Genomic DNA, 20,958 nt, shown 5'->3' on the forward strand with positions numbered 1-20,958 from the left:
CTTAACTTTGCACAGGGGTCAGTTGGTGTATATGGGAGTGTGTGGTTAACACCCAGACAATGGCCAGAGTTTTTGTTGGAATATACTTTATCATTTATTCATTAGGAAGTTCACTATCACAGCTAGTCTTTATCCATCCTGAAATGTAGCGTATGCAAGCACATGGAAACTAGCAGGGCCCAGGGCAATCCATCATGAATTATTCATGGACCTACTACACACATGGCCGACTAGTAACTAAGGTCTTTCTTTGATCCCATCATCACCCCCGCCACCTGATTATGTGCACCTTAATGAGTACATTCAGGTGATTGGAAAAATGACAATTGTGCAATCATGCATCATCACTGACAAAAGAACCATTTCCCTCATTGTGGTCTTATTTTGCTGAGGTGCTTTTTCAGACTTTGAATAAACACCAATTAAAGGGAGCAGCAAACCTGAAAACATGACAGTTTTCCAGTCATAAAATTGAAAATTACTGAAGTGGACACGTGTGGACAAGCATGTAACATGGCTTGATGATAGGACGTACATGTCATGTACGGTTACTGTCCAAGTTTTACTCTGGAACAATGTGCAAAAAATGGGAAAAATTAGATTACAAATCACATCCAACCTGCAAAATATAATTGCTTTCTCTTATACAGTGTGCGCATTTCGCAAATGAAATTACTTGAGCGATAATTTCCCAATGTACACTACAACTGCACATGCATTTTTCTTGATATAAGAGAATTACTGTCTTCTGCGCATGTACTATTTAGATTTCACAAAGCATTGTCTTGATTTTATCCAGGCTGGCTGTTGGCGGTGATGATGAGATCAAAGCAGGAAAGCATGTTCAAAATGCTTCTGTGCTACTTTTGACAGAAACAGGTGCATGAATTAATTAAAGAGCGATGAAAGTCCATGTGTAGTAGGTCCATGAATTATTGCTTTAATAAAGATGCCTTGAAGCAAGAGACCAAAAGCCTAGACAGCAGAGCTCTGAAAAGGTGGTATTCATGTCCATTGTCCAGGGTCATTGTAAGTACACTCTCACATTCACATCATTGGTTCCTGTGTAAGTTCGTTTTGTACAGAGGGTTAGAATTTGACCAAAATCTGGAACCTAACTTAAAAATTAATCATGGATTCAATGAAACTGATTTATGCTTTCATATTCAAATCATCTCCAATTAAACTAAATTGTACACTATTCACCTATATTACTCATATCAATGACAGTGTTATCTCATACATAGTTTTCGAACTATTAAGGATCAAAGGTGGGAAATTTTTTTTGTAACACCTCGTACCACTACTGCCTGCAGTAGATGAGTGGCATTGTAGATGTGTCACAGTGTGACATAAGAAACGTTAGACTAATATTGTTGTCATGTACGGCACTAGTGAAAGAGTATAGCAATTTCATGGCTGTATAGTCTTAAAAGTTCATAGATCAGTGATTTATTGCAGTATGCCATCATTTTAAATAGTGTTGCCTCTTTATATTTCTGTATGTACTGTAGCTGTGATTTACTGAGGAATGTTTCCACTGTAAAACTTACATGGTAATACTGTAGTCACAAATCAGGTCATTATGGGCCAGTACCTGCCTTCTGCTACAATGACTGCAACAAATTAGATTGGCGTGCCCAATGTTTACCCAGCTGATGAAGAAGATGGCTTATGCCCTTTAGCATTATAATCTTGACCAATATAGCTTGACAGAGAGTGCTTGCTCAGGTGAGTGACAGATCAAATTGGCTAAAATTCACCACCCTGCACCCGGGCATGCCAGTTCATAGGATTGTGACCATATAAACCTATGGCATAACATAAATTTGATATCAAGGATCAAGTAATGTACATGTACAATCCATTTTTGTAAACTTCCTTTATGGTGTCATTGTCTTGGTCACCACCTTGTTTGTAACTGAAACTATTTAAGATACTTGTACCAGAGCTCACAGCTAGTTGACAATCTACCCATTCTTGACTTGTTAAAACTGCCTTAATGAATAGATTGTCACGAATCCATGGAATAGATGACTCCCATTGGCTCCAGAGGGACTTGTCTTGACTTGGGTTAAAAGGACTGAAAATATTTTCTGAATGTATGTGCATTTCAGGTTGTACGCAAAATGACAAAACATTATATGCTTTGCACGTGTGAATGTATTTGCTATTACATCAAACTAAAAGTATTTAGAACTGAATGCTGTTGTGTGAATATATGTCATGTATTATATGTGATCTTGCATCACAAATTTTCCATTCATGCATCAGCAATTCTTCTTTTACATTATCCTTCAGTTTGGAATAACAAAACGAATGGAAAGTTGTGTTTTTTGCAATTTTTCTAGAACACTTTTTTTTTTTGTAGAAGAGTGTGAGTAGGTATGTCTTGGAGGCCCCTTTTCATTTCTTAAAAACCCTTTTACACACTCTTATCCATACTTTCAAGTCTGATAACTTTCGACAGGGTAGTGCCACTGCCTTGAGAGATTGTATTTGTCAAAATCAAAATGTGCTATTAGAGCATGCACACTTTCATCTTAATCTGATAATCCCTTTGTTGTTGTTGCCTTGGAGTTTTACATTCTGATTCCTGTTTCATTCATTGTACGAGCACAGATTGATGATATTAAACACTTGAATAGACCCTTAACTGCAGAATCTCTATTTTTTTTCAGTAAATGTATGTACATGTACTTTCTTTTCATATTATTTAGATACGTCAAAGAAGTCCCATTTATATTTAGATGTACATCATTTTAAAGCTTAGAGTCTGTTCTTTCAGAATCTGCTCTTAAAAGCCATACAGAGTGTATCTGGTGACTTTTTGGTGGTTTTGTGATGCAGGGTCACATATCTATCACCTTGGACATACACAAAATTAGAATCTGGTTATCTCGTTTGATCAATGAGGAACTAGGTATTGAGTTGATTAGTCATTACTTTAGTGCAGAATATACAGTATTCACTTCCACATTCAATTTCATAGTGTAGGAAAGATGCTGTGATTTTTTTTTTTTTTTTTTCGTCAGTGATATATGTAGTGTCTTTTTCGGATTCTACTCTGCTTTTCTGTACATGCTGCCAAAATGTGCATCTATGTTAATGTATTTCATTTGGGATTTACATGCCAAGAAATATGTAGAAAAAATGTATATCTGGACCCAGATTTTGGAACTGTACAACTTTATTCTTTTTTGTTCCACCAAATTTTATGGACAGGTCAGCAAAAATTTAAGTGTCAAGTCTTGAATTATGTACAGCAATGTTTGTATGTACATATTGTAAATCTACACACTTGGAAAGAGATATCAAACTGTCATTTTGCTTAATGTAACTTAGTGTACAATTTACTTTTAGACATATTACTGCTTGCAAAGAGATGCATGCAAATATTTTTACTGCTTTGTTCTTTCATAACTTATTGTACATATGTGTATTTTGAGTTTGTATACTGCAAATTATCACTGGTTATGGTACCAAGTCATAACTTAAACCTATATTGTTTTTAATTAGTTTGTTTGTTTCCATAGTAACTACCTTGAGATATTGTGAATTCATGTCCCTACAAAAAAAGAAAAAAGATAAATAAATAAACTTGTCATGTTTTCACAGAAGAAAGAGTTTCCATAAGCTGCAAGTTTGCTTAATCTTCAGTAAATACATGCTGTAATTGGTTCTTGACATATAAATGAAGAGACATGGATGCAATTTATATTAGAATGTGATTTTAAGTGACAGCAGAAGTAGATTGAATCTGCTTCAATCTGTCCTTCATATCGCCCACTTTAACTGCAATTTTGGAGAAAAAAATCTTCTCGTTAGAGAAAATGCAATACTATTGTGTACATTAAGCCCAGGTTTATTTCTTGTAGTGATTTATCATTCTGCTACCTCATTAGAGCATGCTGCCCTGCTAACTATACCCCCACCCACACATAGTATACAAATAGTGAATGGTCTCAAGTGCCATGGTACTAGATTTTGCATGAGATGAAATATAGAAGTGCTCTATTCAACGAGGCGTTGAATAGCTTGTGCGAAATCTTGTTCCATTGCACAAGTAAATACCATACACTATTTGTTTCATAATGCATTGACATAGTAACCTCCTTTTTTTTCATAAAAAGCATTTACAATATTGTGGATTGAGCTAACTCCCTCGGTTTTTAAGCATTTGACTTGAAATTTGGTTAATATGACTGCTATACAAAGTAGATGTGTAAACTTCATCTTTCTTCAGTGTCGATCATACAATGTGTTGCTATTGTAACAACTTTTTTAATGAACATCATACAAAGCACCAGTATATTTGGCTCACTTACTCAGTTTTTGATCATTTGATGTGAGATTTGACACAAGTGACCAACATAATATCTAAATGAGCAAAACACACTTGTAATCAATGTTGAAGAATGTATTGCTATGGGAACAGCCTTTCTTTTTTATGCCTCCGCCACGAAGTGGTGCCGGAGGCATTATGTTTTGGGGTTGTCCGTCCGTCCGTACGTACGTCCGTACGTCCGTACGTCTGTTCGTCCGTACGTTCGTACGTTCGTCCGCTTTCGTTTACGCGATAACTTGAGTAATATTTACTGGAATTTTACCAAACTTGGTCCAAGTATGAAGTATGATGGGGCAACGATTTGATAAGATTTGGGTGAAATCGGCTAAAGGTCAAAGGTCAAGGTCAAATCATGAAATTGTATCCGTTTACGCGATAACTCAAGACTGTATGGAGCAAATTTCACCAAACTTTGTCGGAGGATGATGTATGATGGGACAATTACTTGATTAGTTTTTCAGTGAAATCGGACAAAGGTCAAAGATCAAGGTCAAATCCTAAAATTTATCTGTTTATGTGATAACTCAAAACTGGATGAAGCAGCTTTCACCAAACTTGGTCCAAGGATGATGTATGATGGGACAATTAGTTGAGTAGATTCTAGTGACATTGACAAGAGGTCAAAGGTCAAAAGGTCAAGGTCAAATGCTAAAAATGTTGCTATTTCCCCCATATCTATGCAATGCCCGCAGTTATTTTCTTGAAACTTAGTGTAGACATGTACTACTGCGTAAGGATTCTCCAGAGAGAGTTTCATGTCATAAGGTCAAAGGTCAAAAGGTCAAAGGTTAGGTGAAAATGTTGCAATATCACTTTTCTCGCAAATGGTTCAATGTATCTTCATGGAACATGGTACATATGCATGTACTGACTGGCAGGGATTATCTAGGGAATTTAGGGGTCATGGGTCAATAGTCAGGGGTTCAAAGGTCAAGGTCAACTCCTCAAAATGTTACTACTGTATTTCCCTCATACATGTATACTAGTATATGCAATGATTGCATTATTAGTTTTAAAAGTGTTTAATATATGTACATGTATTACTTGATGGAGATTCTCTTGGAAATTTCCAGCCAGAAGGTCAAAGGTCAAAGGTTAAGGGTCAAAGGTCAGGTTTAAATGAAAAAAAAATATTTTGCACTGTAATTACACTCTTTCTTCATACCTTGAAAATTATACTCAATGCATAAACTTATAATAAGGTCAGTCAAAAGTCAAGTAAAAATTTTCAATTCCCCAAATATGTGTACCTGCACTCTTTAATAGACAATTATAGCAAACCCACTTCGTGGAAAGTGAACATTCAAGATATTTCTGACAAACCTGTTATTTCGATATTTTGCCAGTTATGTGAAACTGTCATCACACATTGTCAAGACATTGTACTATACACCTATTGGGAGAATCATGCATTATGGCGGAGGCATCAGTCGCCGTAGCGACATTTCTAGTTTTTTTTAAAGGCATATATAGAAATATTGTAGATTCATTGCTCAGTTTTAGGTGGGGGTATTAATCACATTTGGTGATAGTTTTAGTTTCTTACAGGCAATCAAGTGTTTCTGGTTTGTTACATTAATAACTACAGAATGTAACTATTTTTCATGCTTTAAAGGCATGTTGAAAACTGTATCACCTCGAGGTGATAGAGTATTTAAAAAAAAAAAATAGGGACAGCAAAATATACTGAGTGTAGCAGAGTAAAATTGTTTATAAAAGAGGTCACTGATGCCCCAAGAATTGTACATACAGTATTAAGGTGAGGCAGCAAGTGTTGAGGTCGTGTGAAACAGAAGAGGATTCTTTGTTTTCTTATCATGTAGTGCAACAATGATAAATTTGACTCTTAATCTGCATTGAATGGACATGTTAATAAACCTGCACTGATGTGGCAATAATTTATGTCAAATATGTACATGTATGTTTATTAATTTGTGAAATATGTTACATTACATGGACATCATACACAAACCATTTGCTGTGTATTTAATGTGTTTTGTCTCATGTTATAAGTACTGAGTATGAGATCTACATTTAATACAGCTGGCCGCCTGTCTCTCAAAAGTATGCTATTCTTAAGGCCACGCCGAAAAACCCGAGAGCATATAAGCACAGAGAAACAAAAAAAAAAACAGTCACTTACCGAACGCACCCTCCGTGCGCCCAGTGCGCATGCACTCAGCGTGCGGGAGACCGCCATTGAATCATCCTCTTTTACCGCCCGCGACCCGCAGAGTGAACACGTCTGCTACATCGCTCTCCTTCACCTGCTACCTCGTGTGATCTGACAAGCTCACCCGATCGATAGATTCGACTAGAGAGACACTAAGGTCAGACCCACCCTTTATTTTCTTGGTAGCACAAAATAACCTACAGTTATTTAGCAGACTCGTTATTTACCTGCCACTAGAAATAAAATTAACGGCGGTAAATTTCGTTAATGGTACGGAGAAACCACGGCCTCCGCTCTGGTTTCTCCACCGGGCAGGACACCTTAGGATTCAAGCGTTTACTCGTATAAGGGAAAGAGTTCCTTTTGTACCCCCCCCCCCAATAAGATTGCGTATTTTGAGCTCTACCTAACTGTGCGACATTTTGTTGAGGGTTGAGTAAAAATGGGGCGTGGAATTGGGTGGGGGTCATTACTAAAAGAAAAAAGCGTTGAAAAAAAATGTTTTCTCACATGTCTCCCTTATTCTCTCTCTTCCCTCTCTTTCCCTTTTCTCCTTCTCTCTCTCCATTTGATGATCGCCATCTCCAGTGGACTTCCTGCATGAACCTGAAATGATAAACATGGCATAATTAGAAAGAGAAAACATTTTACTGAAACTGATGGGTCTGGGACTCGAACTCACTATCATGAGTATCTGAGCCCAGTGCGTTCACGATCGTGCTGCACGATGAGTTGCGAGGTAGAGGTAATTCTCGCTATCGCCAATGACGTAAAAAGTACCCGGATGTTGATTTAAGCGTCATTTACGGTGCATTATGGGATAGTCCGGTAGCAAAATCACTTCCGTTCGTACGCGCGTGATACGTGACTAATGCTATTTACACACACAACCGACTGTATTCTACGTGTACTTCCTGTTTTCTCGACTTGAATTCAGCTTTAATATGATTTGAAATTTCTCCATTCTTAAGAAATTGCTGTTAATACGACTATTGGTTGTTGCTGCGAAGCTGCCACATGTTGTTCGCACGACAATCAATGAAAAAAATCTGCAGAAATAGGACCCTTACTGGCATGCGAGACGTGACGTGGCCGCGTGGGTGAAGTTTGCGGGTGACTCCACAGCGTAGCACATCCGGGTACTTTTTACGTCATTGGCGATAGCGAGAATTCGTGGCAAATATACAATGCATCAACTGTACTATGCTCCTCGTAGACTTGACTACTTGACTTTCTTCTGAGTCGTCTATTCTATTCGTCTGCCTTGTATTGCTTTGCATAATAGGTGCAGTCTCGACAATTGAAATTTCACCCCAGTACAAACTGACCTCAAACTTCTAGTTTTGACTGTTTTTCAGGCAATTGAAGATCCATGATGATGTTCATCCTTCACTGGCGAAGATGACCACAACTTCTAGTAACACTACATTCCGTGAGTGCGAAGATGGCTTATCAGTCCGATCCTCGCCCTAAAAAGCCTGGTGCAGTGTGGACATGGAAATGCCGGAGGTACGCTAAGCTGAGAGGTCGCTCTGCTTTTCCGTCGCTGCCGTTTTTGCTCCTGCTCCTCCACACGATTCACTTCGTAGCCTGACACACCAGAGCTGACCACGGATCGCCAGGCAGATCGGTCTTGTGCCGTTGTTTCCCATGTGTCCGGGTTGATGCTACAGCATTTCATGGATGCTTTCAGTGTGTCCTTGTAGCGCTTCCTCTGACCTCCTTGAGAGCGCTTGCCTTCCATTAGTTCACCGTAGAGCAGTCATTTTGGCAAACGTTCGTCGGACATTCGAAGTACATGCCCCGCCCAATTGAGTTGGGAGCGCTTGAGCATCACATGAACACTCTTCATCTGGGCTCTCTGAAGTACTTCGGTGTCTCGCACCTTGTCTTGCCATTTCACGTGTAGCAGATTTCGGAGGCATCTCATGTGGAAGGAGTTCAGCTGCCTGGCATGCCAGCTGTACACTGTCCATGTTTGGCAGGCGTACAGTTGAGAGGGCAGGACGTCTGCGCGGTACACCTTAAGTTTGGTTTGAAGACTTAATCCTCTTCTCTCCCACACCCTGTCTCTGAGTCTGCCGAAGGCGGAGCAGGCCCTGGCAATTCTGTAGGAGACTTCTTCGTCGATGCTGATATTTTGTGACAGTGTGCTGCCAAGGTAGACAAATTTGTCTGCCACTTTCAACTTTTCGCCGTTGACCGTGATGGTTGGCTCTGTGTAGGGAGTTGCAGGAGCTGGCTGATGCATCACCTCAGTCTTCTTTATGCTTATCACCAGACCGAAGCCGTCACAGCCGTTGGCGAATTGGTCAATGCTTTCCTGCATGTCAGACTGGGTACTAGCATACAGAGCACAGTCATCAGCAAAGAGAAAGTCACAGGCGACATCCTCCTGAACTTTCAATTTTGTCTGCAGTCTCCGTAGGTTGAAGAGCTTTCCATCAGTTCTGAATCTGAAATCAACTCCGATGTCACCCTCACGAAAAGCATCTGTCAGCATGGCTGAGAACATCATACTGGACAGGGTAGGGGCGAGGACGCAGCCTTGTTTTACGCCGTTTGTGACAGGGAAGGGCTCTGAGCATTCACCGTCATCCTGCACACTAGCTTGCATGCCGTCATGGACCTGTCTCACCAGTGAGATGAACTTGGCAGGGCAGCCAAACTTGGCCATGATCTTCCAGAGGCCTTCTCAGCATACAGCGTTGAAAGCCTTAGTCAGGTATATGAAGGTGGTGTAGAGACCGACATTCTGCTCCTGGCATTTCTCCTGGAGTTGACGTGCTGCGAAAATCATATCCACTGTGCTGCGACCCTGTCTGAACCCGCATTGACTTTCAGGTAGTAAGCCTTCTTCTAAGTGGTCGATCAGGCAGTTCAGCTAGATTCTGGCAAAGATCTTCCCAGCAACAGAAAGCAGCGAGATGTCGTGGTGGTTGTCACACACCTGTCGATTTCCTTTGCGCTTGTACAAATGGACGATAGAAGCATACTTAAGTTCCTGCGGGATTTTCTCTTGGTTCCACGTAGACTGGAATAGCTCAGAGAGCTTTCTAATCATGGTTTTGCCACCAGAGGCATAGATTATTGCAGGGATAGAGTCAGCACCAGGTGCTTTTCCACAGGACATATGCTTTACTGCCTCTTCCACTTCAGCATCTTTGGGATATCAGCAAGAGAATTGTTGATTGGAACCTGTGGCAGCCTTGCGATCGCTTCCTCACTGATGACCGATGGATGGTTGAGGACATTTTTGAAGTGTTCTGCCCAGCGTTCAAGAACCTTTTTCTGGTCCGTGATCAGTACGTTTCCATCTGCACTGAGGAGTGGAGACGATCCCGACGAAGTTGGTCTATATACAGTCTTGAGCGCTCTGTAGAAATTTTTCATGTCGTGATCAGCATAAGACTGGATCTTATCAGCTTTATCGCAGAACCATGCATCCTGCATTTGCCGTAGCTCCAGCTGTACTCTTCTTCTGATGTTGCAAAAAGCAGCTTTCTTGGACGCTGATGTCGGATCGTTGAGGTGTGTTCGGTGAAGGCGATGCTTCTCTTCCAGCAAAGACTGAATGTGTTCGTTGTTGTCATCGAACCAGTCCTGGTGCTTTCTTGTGATGGGACCCACCGTCTCTGAGGCAGCGGCGTAGACAATGCTGCGAAAGAGAATCCAGTAACATCCAGTGAGGTGAAACTTTGTTGCAGCTTGCTGTCAATCTATTTGATGAGTGATTGCTTGACATGATCTCTCTCCAACTTTGAAACATCCAGACGTTTCAATTTCTTCTTTCCCTGAGGACGTCTGCGTGGTTGAATCCTGATACTGAGCTTTGAGATCAACAGACGGTGATCTGTCCAGCACTCTGCACCGCACATGGCTTTGGTGACTCTAACGTCTTGCCTGTCCCTTTGACGATGTAATCCAGCAAGTGCCAGTGTTTGGAGCGAGGATGCATCCATGTTGTCTTGTTACGGTTAGGTAGATGAAAGACTGTATTGGTAATGAGTAGCTGGTGTGCAGCGCAGGTTTCCAGCAGCAATAAGCCATTACTATTGCATTTGCCCAGACCATTCTTCCCTAGGACTCCTTTCCATGAAGCATATCGGTGCCGACCCTAGCGTTGAAGTCACCAAGGATGATAAGTTTATCTGCGTTGGGCAGGTCCTCATAGAACTGTTCCTTCACATCATCAGGGCTGGTCATCGTGGGTGCATAGGTGCTGATCAGTGTGGCATATCGCTTTTTGGCAAGTGGAAGGTGGACAGTCATTAGACGATCATTGATACCCTTAGGGGGCACAGCCAGCTTGTTGACTAAGTTGGATTTAATGGCAAATCCAACTCCTGCCTCACGACGTTCGTCTTGTTTGCGGCTGATCCAGAAGAAAGTGTAACCTGCGTGTACCTCTGACAGTTGACCTTCATCAGCAAGGCATGTTTCACTAAGGGCGGCAATCTGTACCCTGTACCTTGCTAGTTCTGTAGCAATAAGCGCGGTCCTTCTCTCAGGTCTTTCAGTCCCGGCACGGTGCAACAGAGTGCGCACATTCCATGCGCCTATGAGTAGTATCATCTTTGGAATGATAATGATGATACTAAGGGAAGTTGTGACTTGCGCGTGAATTGGATTAAAGTGAGGAAGAGTTGCGCAGGGTCGTCAGCCTCACTCTCTCGTCCTGGCAAGACATAATCAAGACGGATGGAGATCAAGTCAGGATGCAGTGGATGGCCATCAGTGTCTTACGTGTCTTAGTGTGCCCTTGTTGCGCTCCACAACGCTTTGCTGTATCCGCCTTCCCGCCCTTTTAACCAATCTGGTGGTTTCCTCCGCGTGGTTTGCCGGATCCAGTCTTTGCATGCTTAGGTAGACAAGCCCTATTTCACCGAGAGTTTGAGACCCATCGGTATGTCTCACGGGGTTACTGTTGCATGCAAACAGCTACTCGCAGGGGCCACACGTGAGGGTCAGGTGCAAGTGTAAAACTAGTAGTTGTAGGTAGGTGCTATGTAGCTCCAGCCAGCACGTGATGATGAATTGCTTGATGACGTCATAAAGACAGTGCGTGGATCTATAGTGAGAACAAAGCTTCATTGACTGTAAGTGGTGAGGTTTGTTGACTGGTTATGCACTGGTTGCGCACTGGCTGCGCATGTTTCCAACGTATACGCCTGTTATTATCGTTATAAAAAGAAGCGTCGTGGTGTAAGTTGTCCTTTCCAAAGTTCAAAGTGCTTTAACCTGGGTGACGTCACGATGGTGGTTTGCATCGAAGCTGAATGAATAAGTGCGCGTTGTGTGAGTTTCCAGAGTACAGGCGCCTGTTGCCAGGACTTGATGAAAACAAGTTGTTATGGCTTGAAAGGAATCTTTCCAAAGTCCAACGATCAAAAACCATTAAAAAGTATGATAAAGGTGACTATAACTCAATGTTCCGAAAAGAAAATTGATACCTCCAGAGAATTCCAAGCTCCACACTCTTGAAGGTTGTGTATTTTCATTATCAGCTGATTCCAGGAAAGTAGTTTGTTGACCAGATTAATAAGAGCGCTACCAGCACACGTCCTGCACCAATGACATAACATGTGATGAAGACATAGAGAGCCATATGCATAAACTGAAAGCCATAGAACTGAAGGTTTATAGGTGGATAAGAGTCTCTGTCACAGGGAATCACATAACCTAGGAGTCCGCATCACCCAAGGACACCGGGGTTCACATCATCCTAGGACACCGGGGTCCGCGTCACCCTAGGACACCGAGGTCAACGTTACCCTAACACTAACCCTAACCCTAACCCTAGGACTCCAGGTCTGTAAAGTGCGCACAAAAGTTAGGATTAATCGCTAGCAGCATAATGTTAGTCCCACCTACGTGAAATTAAGTTGGTGAGTAAATTTTCACTATTATTACATTTTTGTAGGTTTTTATTAAATTCTGCCACTATTTCTACCTACAACCTTACCCATACAATTAAGTAGTGTTTAGCTACGCTCACAGTCCTCCCAGCAGCGTTTACTTAGGAAAACTGTTTGAAATCCCTGCTGCCCTAATTGTCTGTGCATGTCAACGCCGTACAGCGTGGACGGGTCGTGGTACTTTTTCACTCGGCCGTATGGCATTGTACACCGCGTCGATATAGCGCGCCCCTTGAGCATATTCTACCATACTCTTAACGTGTTGTGTAACTTTGAGTTTGGACTTGGAACATTTTTTTCTTGCCTCCTGGAGCCTTGAACTTAGCTGTCAGGCTTCTCGAAAATTCTTTCCCGTAACCGGGGTTTCCAACCTGCCCTGCCTCCAACCCAGGGGTGAACCCCCCCCCCCCCTCCATGCCTAATAAAAACTTACTAGTTTAAGGGGAGCAAACTGCTCTAGTTACTACGACTTCCCATGTTTAACTCAAGTTAAATAAAAGGTCATAAATTTGCTGGAACGAAGATTTATTTTACCAGTACGACAGGCCTAACGTTACCCAAGTACACTATTTATATATGCATCTACCCTGCATACTGTTGTCTTTTGACTCACCTTCCCTTACAGGATGGTAAGTATCATGTTCCTTCCCGTGTTCTCCCCTACAGTCACTACCAATGATGCCTCGCTGCGACATCTGACACGAACATTGTCCCCGATCCTGACATCCGCGCAGAGCCGTCCGATATGTGCGTGAGGTGGACACCTACTGCGTGGGCGGCTAAGGAGGCCTGGCTATCCGCCAGATCAGCCCCGTTGCCTCCCGGCCCCGCGGAGTCATCGGGCTCGCTGGCCCCGCCATGACCCAACCCGCTCTAGATCCCCTCCCACCCCACCCTAGCAGCTCTCGGCGTCGGATACCGACCCCGATGAGCCATCTCGACCCTGGTTACCCGCCGCGCATTCGTCTAAGGACAGTGCGCAGGAGGGTTCCCCCTCCCGCCTAGCTGCGCCGCACAGTGCGGTGCCCGACCACACTCTTGCGGCGCCTCCCTCGCCGGCGCCGCTCAGTCTTCGAGGGCTTGGGCGCACGCCCCTTGCCCATGGCGACAAGCTGCCCGCCACTCATGCGGACCTGCCACTCATGCGGGCCTACCTCTCTGTCGGCTTGGTTCCTCCGCTGGGTTGGCCACATCCGCCCACGGGTGAATCCACCCTACCAGAACCTACGAAGGGCTCCGAGCCGGAGCCCCCCACACAGTGGGCTAGGAAGCGCAGACGTTGCGCTCCCTGCCCCACCTTGCCCACGACCCTGGGCGGCTATGGCAAACCACTTATACCACAAAAATAATAAAGATAACAGTAAAGAGAATAGGGATTCACACCAAATGTTTTCCCCTAATTGCATGATGCTTTATGCCTACACTTGTACTGCTATCTTTCCCCACTTACAGGTGGTAAGTATGGTTGATCCTACGATATGCTTTCTCCCTTACACGGTGGTGAGTATTTCACTGATTTATACACGTTTCCCTTACAGTGAAAAATACAGCGCCGCTGCAACAATGCACACGCGCAACTCCGTGCGGCAATACACGACCCGGGCTCGCCGCATGAGTGGTACCGCTGAGGCCAGCAGTCATGGACCTTCCCGGCTCGGCTGCCTTCGTGGTGCTCACTGTACAATCAGTTCTCGCATCTGCCTCGAAAAAAAAGTGGGTTGGGGCTCGGTACACACTCGAGCCGTATGGCTCGCCACATCGGTATGGCGCGCTGCGTGGGCATCTTTACTCTTATTCCTGTTTGTTTCTACTGCGACGGGACTTGTCCAAAATGGTCTCGCACTATTGTTCATTCCATTCAATCCATACTTTACTGCTGACAGTGCTTCATACACTGTCTTCCTTACAATCTATATATATATATAACTTACAGAGATATTACCAAAACACAGTTCGTAGGCAAATCTCATCTTGTATAATTTTACATTACGTTTGCAAAAATCTGTTTAGATTATCTACCGTCCATTAAACAAAATTTAGATGACAAGCCTATTTCTCTCTCCTTTTTTCTTCTCATCGTATAGACTCCCCTGTTTCATCTGAAGAGCTCATACCCTTGTATATGTTTTGTCAACCGGCTTGAACAGGACCAGTGTTTTATTCCTATAGTTTGTTTGTTTTGTTTTTTTATATAGAAATAACGATACTCATATAGGTTAGTGATGACTTTTTGTAATATATGCAGTTTTGGTCGTCATTAGTTCTCAAAGAAAGCTAGAAAGATGCAAAGATTTATTTGAATATTGAACATTCCTGGCTCTTGTCAAATTTATGGGAATTACTGAAACAGAACAAAGAAACAAACTCAATTGAAAATTATTCTATTACGAAACTCGACTTTGATAAATCAGTACCACCAATTCTACTTATGATACTACATCGCCGTTGATGGTTTGCCCAGTGTTGAAATAGAGCCACGTGTTTCTGTTACAGGCACGCGAGCTTTTTACTTGGATACAATTGCAGTAGCGGGGACAAACCAGCCGTTATAGCTTTTCAGAGGTTGTATATTGTGTACAATGAATAAACTTCCTACTGTTTCCTTGACAAGCTCTGGTAGGGAATTTTGTGAACAATGGGAAGTCAAGAGTGGGATCGTGTGCTTTTGATATCTCCACAATAAGCCAGTTCGGAGTTCCACTTTGCGCATGAGCAGAAACAAGGTCATTCGGACCAACAGGCATGTTGGTTTTTAAATTTACTGGGATAAGCATCTGTCATGTAATGATTATTCATATAATCCTTATAAATGCCGCTTGCCAGCACATCCACCTGACAGCAAAAGTGGTATTTGGCAATATCAATAGAAAGAGATTGTCAATACATCCAATGCAAAATAATGAAATGGATGCTTTCTCAAGTGTGAATTGACAGATCATTCTGCTCATCTGGTCTACGCAAGTTTACTCTTTGTTTGAACGGGATTGATGAATCCCATAAATTGTTACGTAAAGCTTATGCATTATGTCGCTCTGAAAACGAGTGAAGTGCCCCTAACCAACTGAGAAAAAGAAAGGTCATTCGTACCAATGTGCCCATGAGCTAACTCCGAACTGGCTTATACGAGATTTACTCGCCGTGTCTTAGTTGTGTAATGGTGTCAGAGGTAAACGGCACGGAAGGGTTTTTTCCCCTCCTTTTCTCCTACCTTCTTGTTTACGGTGGGCTACTGTCTAGGTAGAAAAAATTTTTAGGCCAACAGCTGGCGAGATCGATGGTTTGCAAGCTGCATCCTTCTCGCAGCATGGTAAGGAATGCTTGGCTGGGTTTCCCGCGAATTTTGTTATGATTCATTAATTGGATATCAATAAAGGCCGCACCCCGGTATTTGAATAAAGATAATGCAAGGGAAGGTGAGTAGTCAAATTACGGGTTAATTACTATTGTATTGACATGGGAGTGAAAGGCTAAAATTAAGGGAATCGCACTGATTGGAGAGTGATAATGTATGCAAGGTTGAGGGCGAGAAAGGGAGCGTGAGAGAAGTTAAATAGCGGTGAAGGAGGAATAAGAGATGAGAAGCTAATCCGACGCGAGAGTGGAAGGACCGTTTGTGCCCATTGGGAAGGGTCCAAGTTCGTCGAAATAGGAGAGAATCCAGGATAAGACTCCGCTGAGATCCGAGCTAAAAGGCTGTGAGGGAGAAAGCGAGAGAGAAATTGAACCTGTGATACTCCCGAGGCTAAGGTATTCCTGCTGTTGAGCGGAATTGGCAGACGGGGCACTGGACGACAACTCCGAGGGCAGACGGCAACTCTCCGCGCGGGTGCAGGGCAGAAATAACTGTAAGTGGAGTCTATATGCTGCATGATTTCAGTAATTTTTTCCAGTTAGTTTTTTTTTTTTTTTTTTTTTTAGGGACTCAATAGAGGCGCTATTAAAACGAGGCGCCCGGTATTAAGTGACAGCATTATGTTTTTGTGCGAAGAGAACGATTTGATGTGTAACATGAGAATGAATTGATATGTTGAAGAAAGTAGGGTGGTAATTTTTTGTGCAGAAATAGAGGACATGAGTATGACTGTCAGATTGGAAGACATTAAGTTTACAGAGGTATATCCAATATTGTTATAGCTGTAAACCAAGAAGTTCGGTTATGGTTTAGGCACACATTGTCAATATTCAGGGTTATAAATTCGGAAGTTATAAATTATGATGAAGAGAATTCACAGGTAGAGAAATGTTTTTATGTGAATTTAAAGGAATAGTTATAGTAGTAATAGGTATTGAATATTCGCCATATAGAACGCGAATGCCCGAATGCCATGATGTTATAAGATGATTTTGATATTGATGTTATAAGAAGATTGTGATATTGATGCTATGAGTGTGACACAGAATAGTCGCCGTGTAGTTGGGGAATATCAAAGTGAGAATAGAACAGTGGATGGACATTATTGTGTTAGTGATGGTTATAATTGTAAATTTACAGCCGCATCCTTATATTGCTACGAGCTGAGGCAGCCGCAGTGCTACGAGCTGAGACAGCCGCACTACTACGAGCTGAGACCGGGACCAGCCGCTGCTCGGTGACACAGTCACGGTCGTCAACAGAGACGCTGTCATCACTGGCAGGGCCAGACTGTTCGACGTCGACACCGACGCTGCACCCTAGCGATGTACAAGACGCACGAGGGCGCCCTCCAGCGACGTCATAGGACACCGAACTCGACGAGATAACGCCTGAGAGTTGGTAGTAACAGGAGCTCCGTAGGCAGTAGTATAAGTGTAGTATAATTGTAACAGGGAGTTTGATGAGTTTGATTTAATTTAATGAATTCTGTGGAATATTTGATTTAAGTATATTTGATTTAAGTATATAAGCAGATATGTTGCATTGCGTTATGATGAGATTTGTCAGAAAACATAGAACCCGCAGAGGAATTAGATTTTTGTTTATTGCATTTTGAATCCAATAAAAAAAAAATCTTCACGCTGTGTTATTTACGTGGTCTGTACTAGAGTAAAGTAGCGCAGTAAGTTCCCCCTGACAAATGGAAATACAGTCAACGTCGGATACCTCGACGTCGGATAAGCCGAATATCACTTACCTCGGGGGCAAAATGAAAGTCCCGATTGTTCATATGGAGTTTCCGTGTATTAAAATTCGCGTAGCTCGAAAAAAAAAAAAAATAACTCGAAGTTCGGTTACTTCGAAGGGAAATCTAATGTCCCGATCTCAATTAATTTATTGTTTTTCCCAGCATGTTGCTCGAACCGAAATTGCAAACATCACTCAGCATCTCCGATTAAGCGCGCGTGGACAGCGAAGACATGTCACAAATCTTTTCACACTCGACTGTAAACTGAGACCAGAACGATCGCGCGCCCAAAGAAATACCCGGTACACAGCTGACAAGAAAAATCCCCAACACCTACCTACAACACGTACAGGGTATGCACATAGCACCCGTGCCAATGGAGTGCTTACGATAGCACTGCGCTCTGCCCCTTTCTTTAACCACTGTGTTCTGATTTTTGATTGTGACAGTCATACCGTGCGCGTAGAATGATTTCTTAACCGTCGTGGCGCACCTGCTTAGGTATTGACAGTTATATCTTTGGCATTAATCACGGTCCACTGTCCAAACATCAATCTCCTTTTTTTTTTTCTTTTTTCTTTTTTTTTTTTTTTTTTTTTTCTTTTTTTTTTTTTGCTTTTCACGAAGTTTGTTTCATTTATTCTTCCCCGAGAACGCAAGCACCGAAAACTTCTTTTTTTTTTTTTCCCCAGCAATGCGATTATGAAAATAGCGTGGTATAATTATGATCTGGAAGTATAGGCCGAGCATAATAAAGAATAGAATAGACAGGGCTAGACAGGGCTCCACATTAACTTTCATCGGGCCACCAATGTAATTGATTTTTTTTTTTTTGGTGGTCGAAAGTAAAATCTGGTGACACACACAAAAAAAAAAATCAAGAAAAACTATAGAAAAACTAAATCGGTCCTACTAAACATAGAAAAATTAGTATTAAGTATCAATGAAGTGATACAAATGCCCATGTCTAAAACAAATGAATAGAAAAGTCCATCATCTTATTCTGTGTTTTAAGATTTAGCAAATAGGCGTAGAGATTATTATAAAAGTTGATGCCTATATATTTAGGAGGTCAAAACTTACGTTTGAAATGAGAAAGTGGTTTCATACGCTGACATTTGTTAGCATCCGACATTTGTTTTAGCATTGTAAAGAGCCGGAAGTTACCGTTATTCGTTTCTTATTGTAAAAGCAATCATCCAACATTTATTAGTATGTTGGCACCTTACGGAGCCGAATATTACCGTTAATCATTTTTAAATGTAAAAGCAAACAACCGACATTCATTTTAGCATCTTACGGAGCTGAATGCTATCCTTATCCATTTCCAAATGTGAAAGCAAACATCCGCTATTTGTTTTAGCATCTGAGCGGATTATACCGTTAATCATTTCCAAATGTAAAAGCAACAATCTGTTATTTATTTTTGCATCGTAAGGAGCAGAATATTACCGTTATACATTTCAAACATCCGACATTTATTTTATTATCCTACGGAGCCGAATGTTACTGCTATCCACTTCCGAAAGTGAAAATAATCATCTGACAATTATTTTATCATCGCACGGAGCCGAATGTTACTGTTTTTCGTTTTTGAACGTCAAGGTAGACATTAGACATTTATTTTACCATCAAACGTAGCTGAATGTTATTGTTATTCATTTCGAAATGTAACAGCAAATATCCAATTTTTTTAGAATCGTATGGGGCAGAATTTACTGCTATTCACTTCCAAACATGCCAAACGTAAAAGCAATCATTCGACATGTATCATCTTCCGGAGCTGAATGTTATTGCCATTTACTTTCGAACGTAAAAGCAAACATCCGGCATTTATTTTATCATCGTACGGAGTTGAATATTATTGTTATTCATTTCAGAACATCAAAGCAAACATTCGACATTTATTTTAGCATCTTCCGGAGCTAAATGTTATTGCAATTTACTTTCGAACGTAAAAGCAAACATCCAGCATTTATTTTATCATCGTAAGGATTTGAATATTATTGTTACTCATTTCCGAACGTCAAAACAAACATCAAACATTAATTTTGTCATTGAACGCAGCTGAATGTTACTGTTATTCATTTCGAAATTTAAAAGCAAACATCAGACATTTATTTTAGCATCGTATGGAGCAAAATATTACTGCTATTCACTTCCGAGCATAAAAGCGATCATCCGACATCTATAATAGCATCTTCCGGAGCCGAATGTTATTGCTATTTCCTTTCGAAAGTATAAGGAAACATCCGACATTCATTTAACCATGGTACGGAGTTGAATATTATTGTTTTTCATTTCCGAACGTCAAAGCAAATATTCGACATTTATTTCAGCGTCTTCCGGTGTCCGGAGCCGAATGTTATCCATATTCATTTCCGAACGCAAAATCAAATATCTGACATTAGTTTTAGCACCATACGGAGCTGAGTCTTATCGTTATTCATTTCCAAAAGTATGAGCAAACATCCGACATTTATTTTAGTGTCATACCGAGTCGAATATTACCGTTATTCATTTCCAAAATTAAAAGCAAACATCTGACATTCATTTTAGCATCTTACGGAGCCGATTGTTACCGCTGTTCATTTTCAAAAGTAAAGGCAAAAATCCGACTTTTTTTGGTGGCGCGATCGGGCCACCAAAATCTTTATTTCTGACATTTTGATTTCAATTCCGATTTTTATTCAATTCATTCATATAAAAGTCGAAAGACTTTGAAGGCTTGTAATCAACGGATTGCAGTTTCCATAAAAGTTTGCCTCCATGAATCAGTAAACTCAAGACAATAATGAAGTAAAAATTTGCGACACCCTCGCCATAGCCTGGTGCCCAATAATAAAAGGCGCTATTCATTTGAGTTGACGAGGGAACGTATATTGACGATCGTACAGTACAGTACATGAAGTTCAAAACGCGCGCGCGAACCCATATCGAAGGGAAGCGACATTATTATTGATGAGCGGTCATTATTCATCCAATCAGAAAGCGGATTCGTACACCGCATACACGGCAAATTGATGATTGGGTAAAGCGAGACCGTAAGCCACACCCCCTTAGTAACCCTGGGTTCGGGCTCGATTTTGGAAAACCGAGGCATGTCCATCTGTGGGGGTGTTCGCTCGCCAAAGCAAACCGTCCTAAACGGGTTAATGACAAAAACATAGACTTTAACTCTTTTTGCTCATATGCTGTACTGAATATAGTATTTTGTGATTTTCTAAGACACGAAGTGACTTTGATTATCTGCAATGACTGGCCAGTCCCCGAATTGTACCCCGGATCCCAACACAAACACACTGTGCTGATACACACTCCAAAGTAGGGACCGGTTATATTTGAGGACCAAAAGATCATTTTTATTTTTTTGCAATTGACCCCATATTTGGCATTTGCGACCGCTATCAGAGGTAG

General features: G+C 41.6%; 1 protein-coding gene across 1 annotated transcript; it reads right to left on the reverse strand.

Moving 5' to 3' along the window:
• Positions 1-10,601: 10,601 nt before the first annotated feature.
• Positions 10,602-11,096, reverse strand: LOC140233836 (craniofacial development protein 2-like). The gene has a single exon (XM_072313929.1). The coding sequence runs from the start codon at positions 11,094-11,096 to the stop codon at positions 10,602-10,604; it is 495 nt and encodes a 164-aa protein (XP_072170030.1).
• Positions 11,097-20,958: the final 9,862 nt, after the last annotated feature.

This window comes from Diadema setosum, chromosome 10 (assembly GCF_964275005.1).
Source record: "Diadema setosum chromosome 10, eeDiaSeto1, whole genome shotgun sequence".
Taxonomy (NCBI): Eukaryota; Metazoa; Echinodermata; class Echinoidea; order Diadematoida; family Diadematidae; genus Diadema; species Diadema setosum.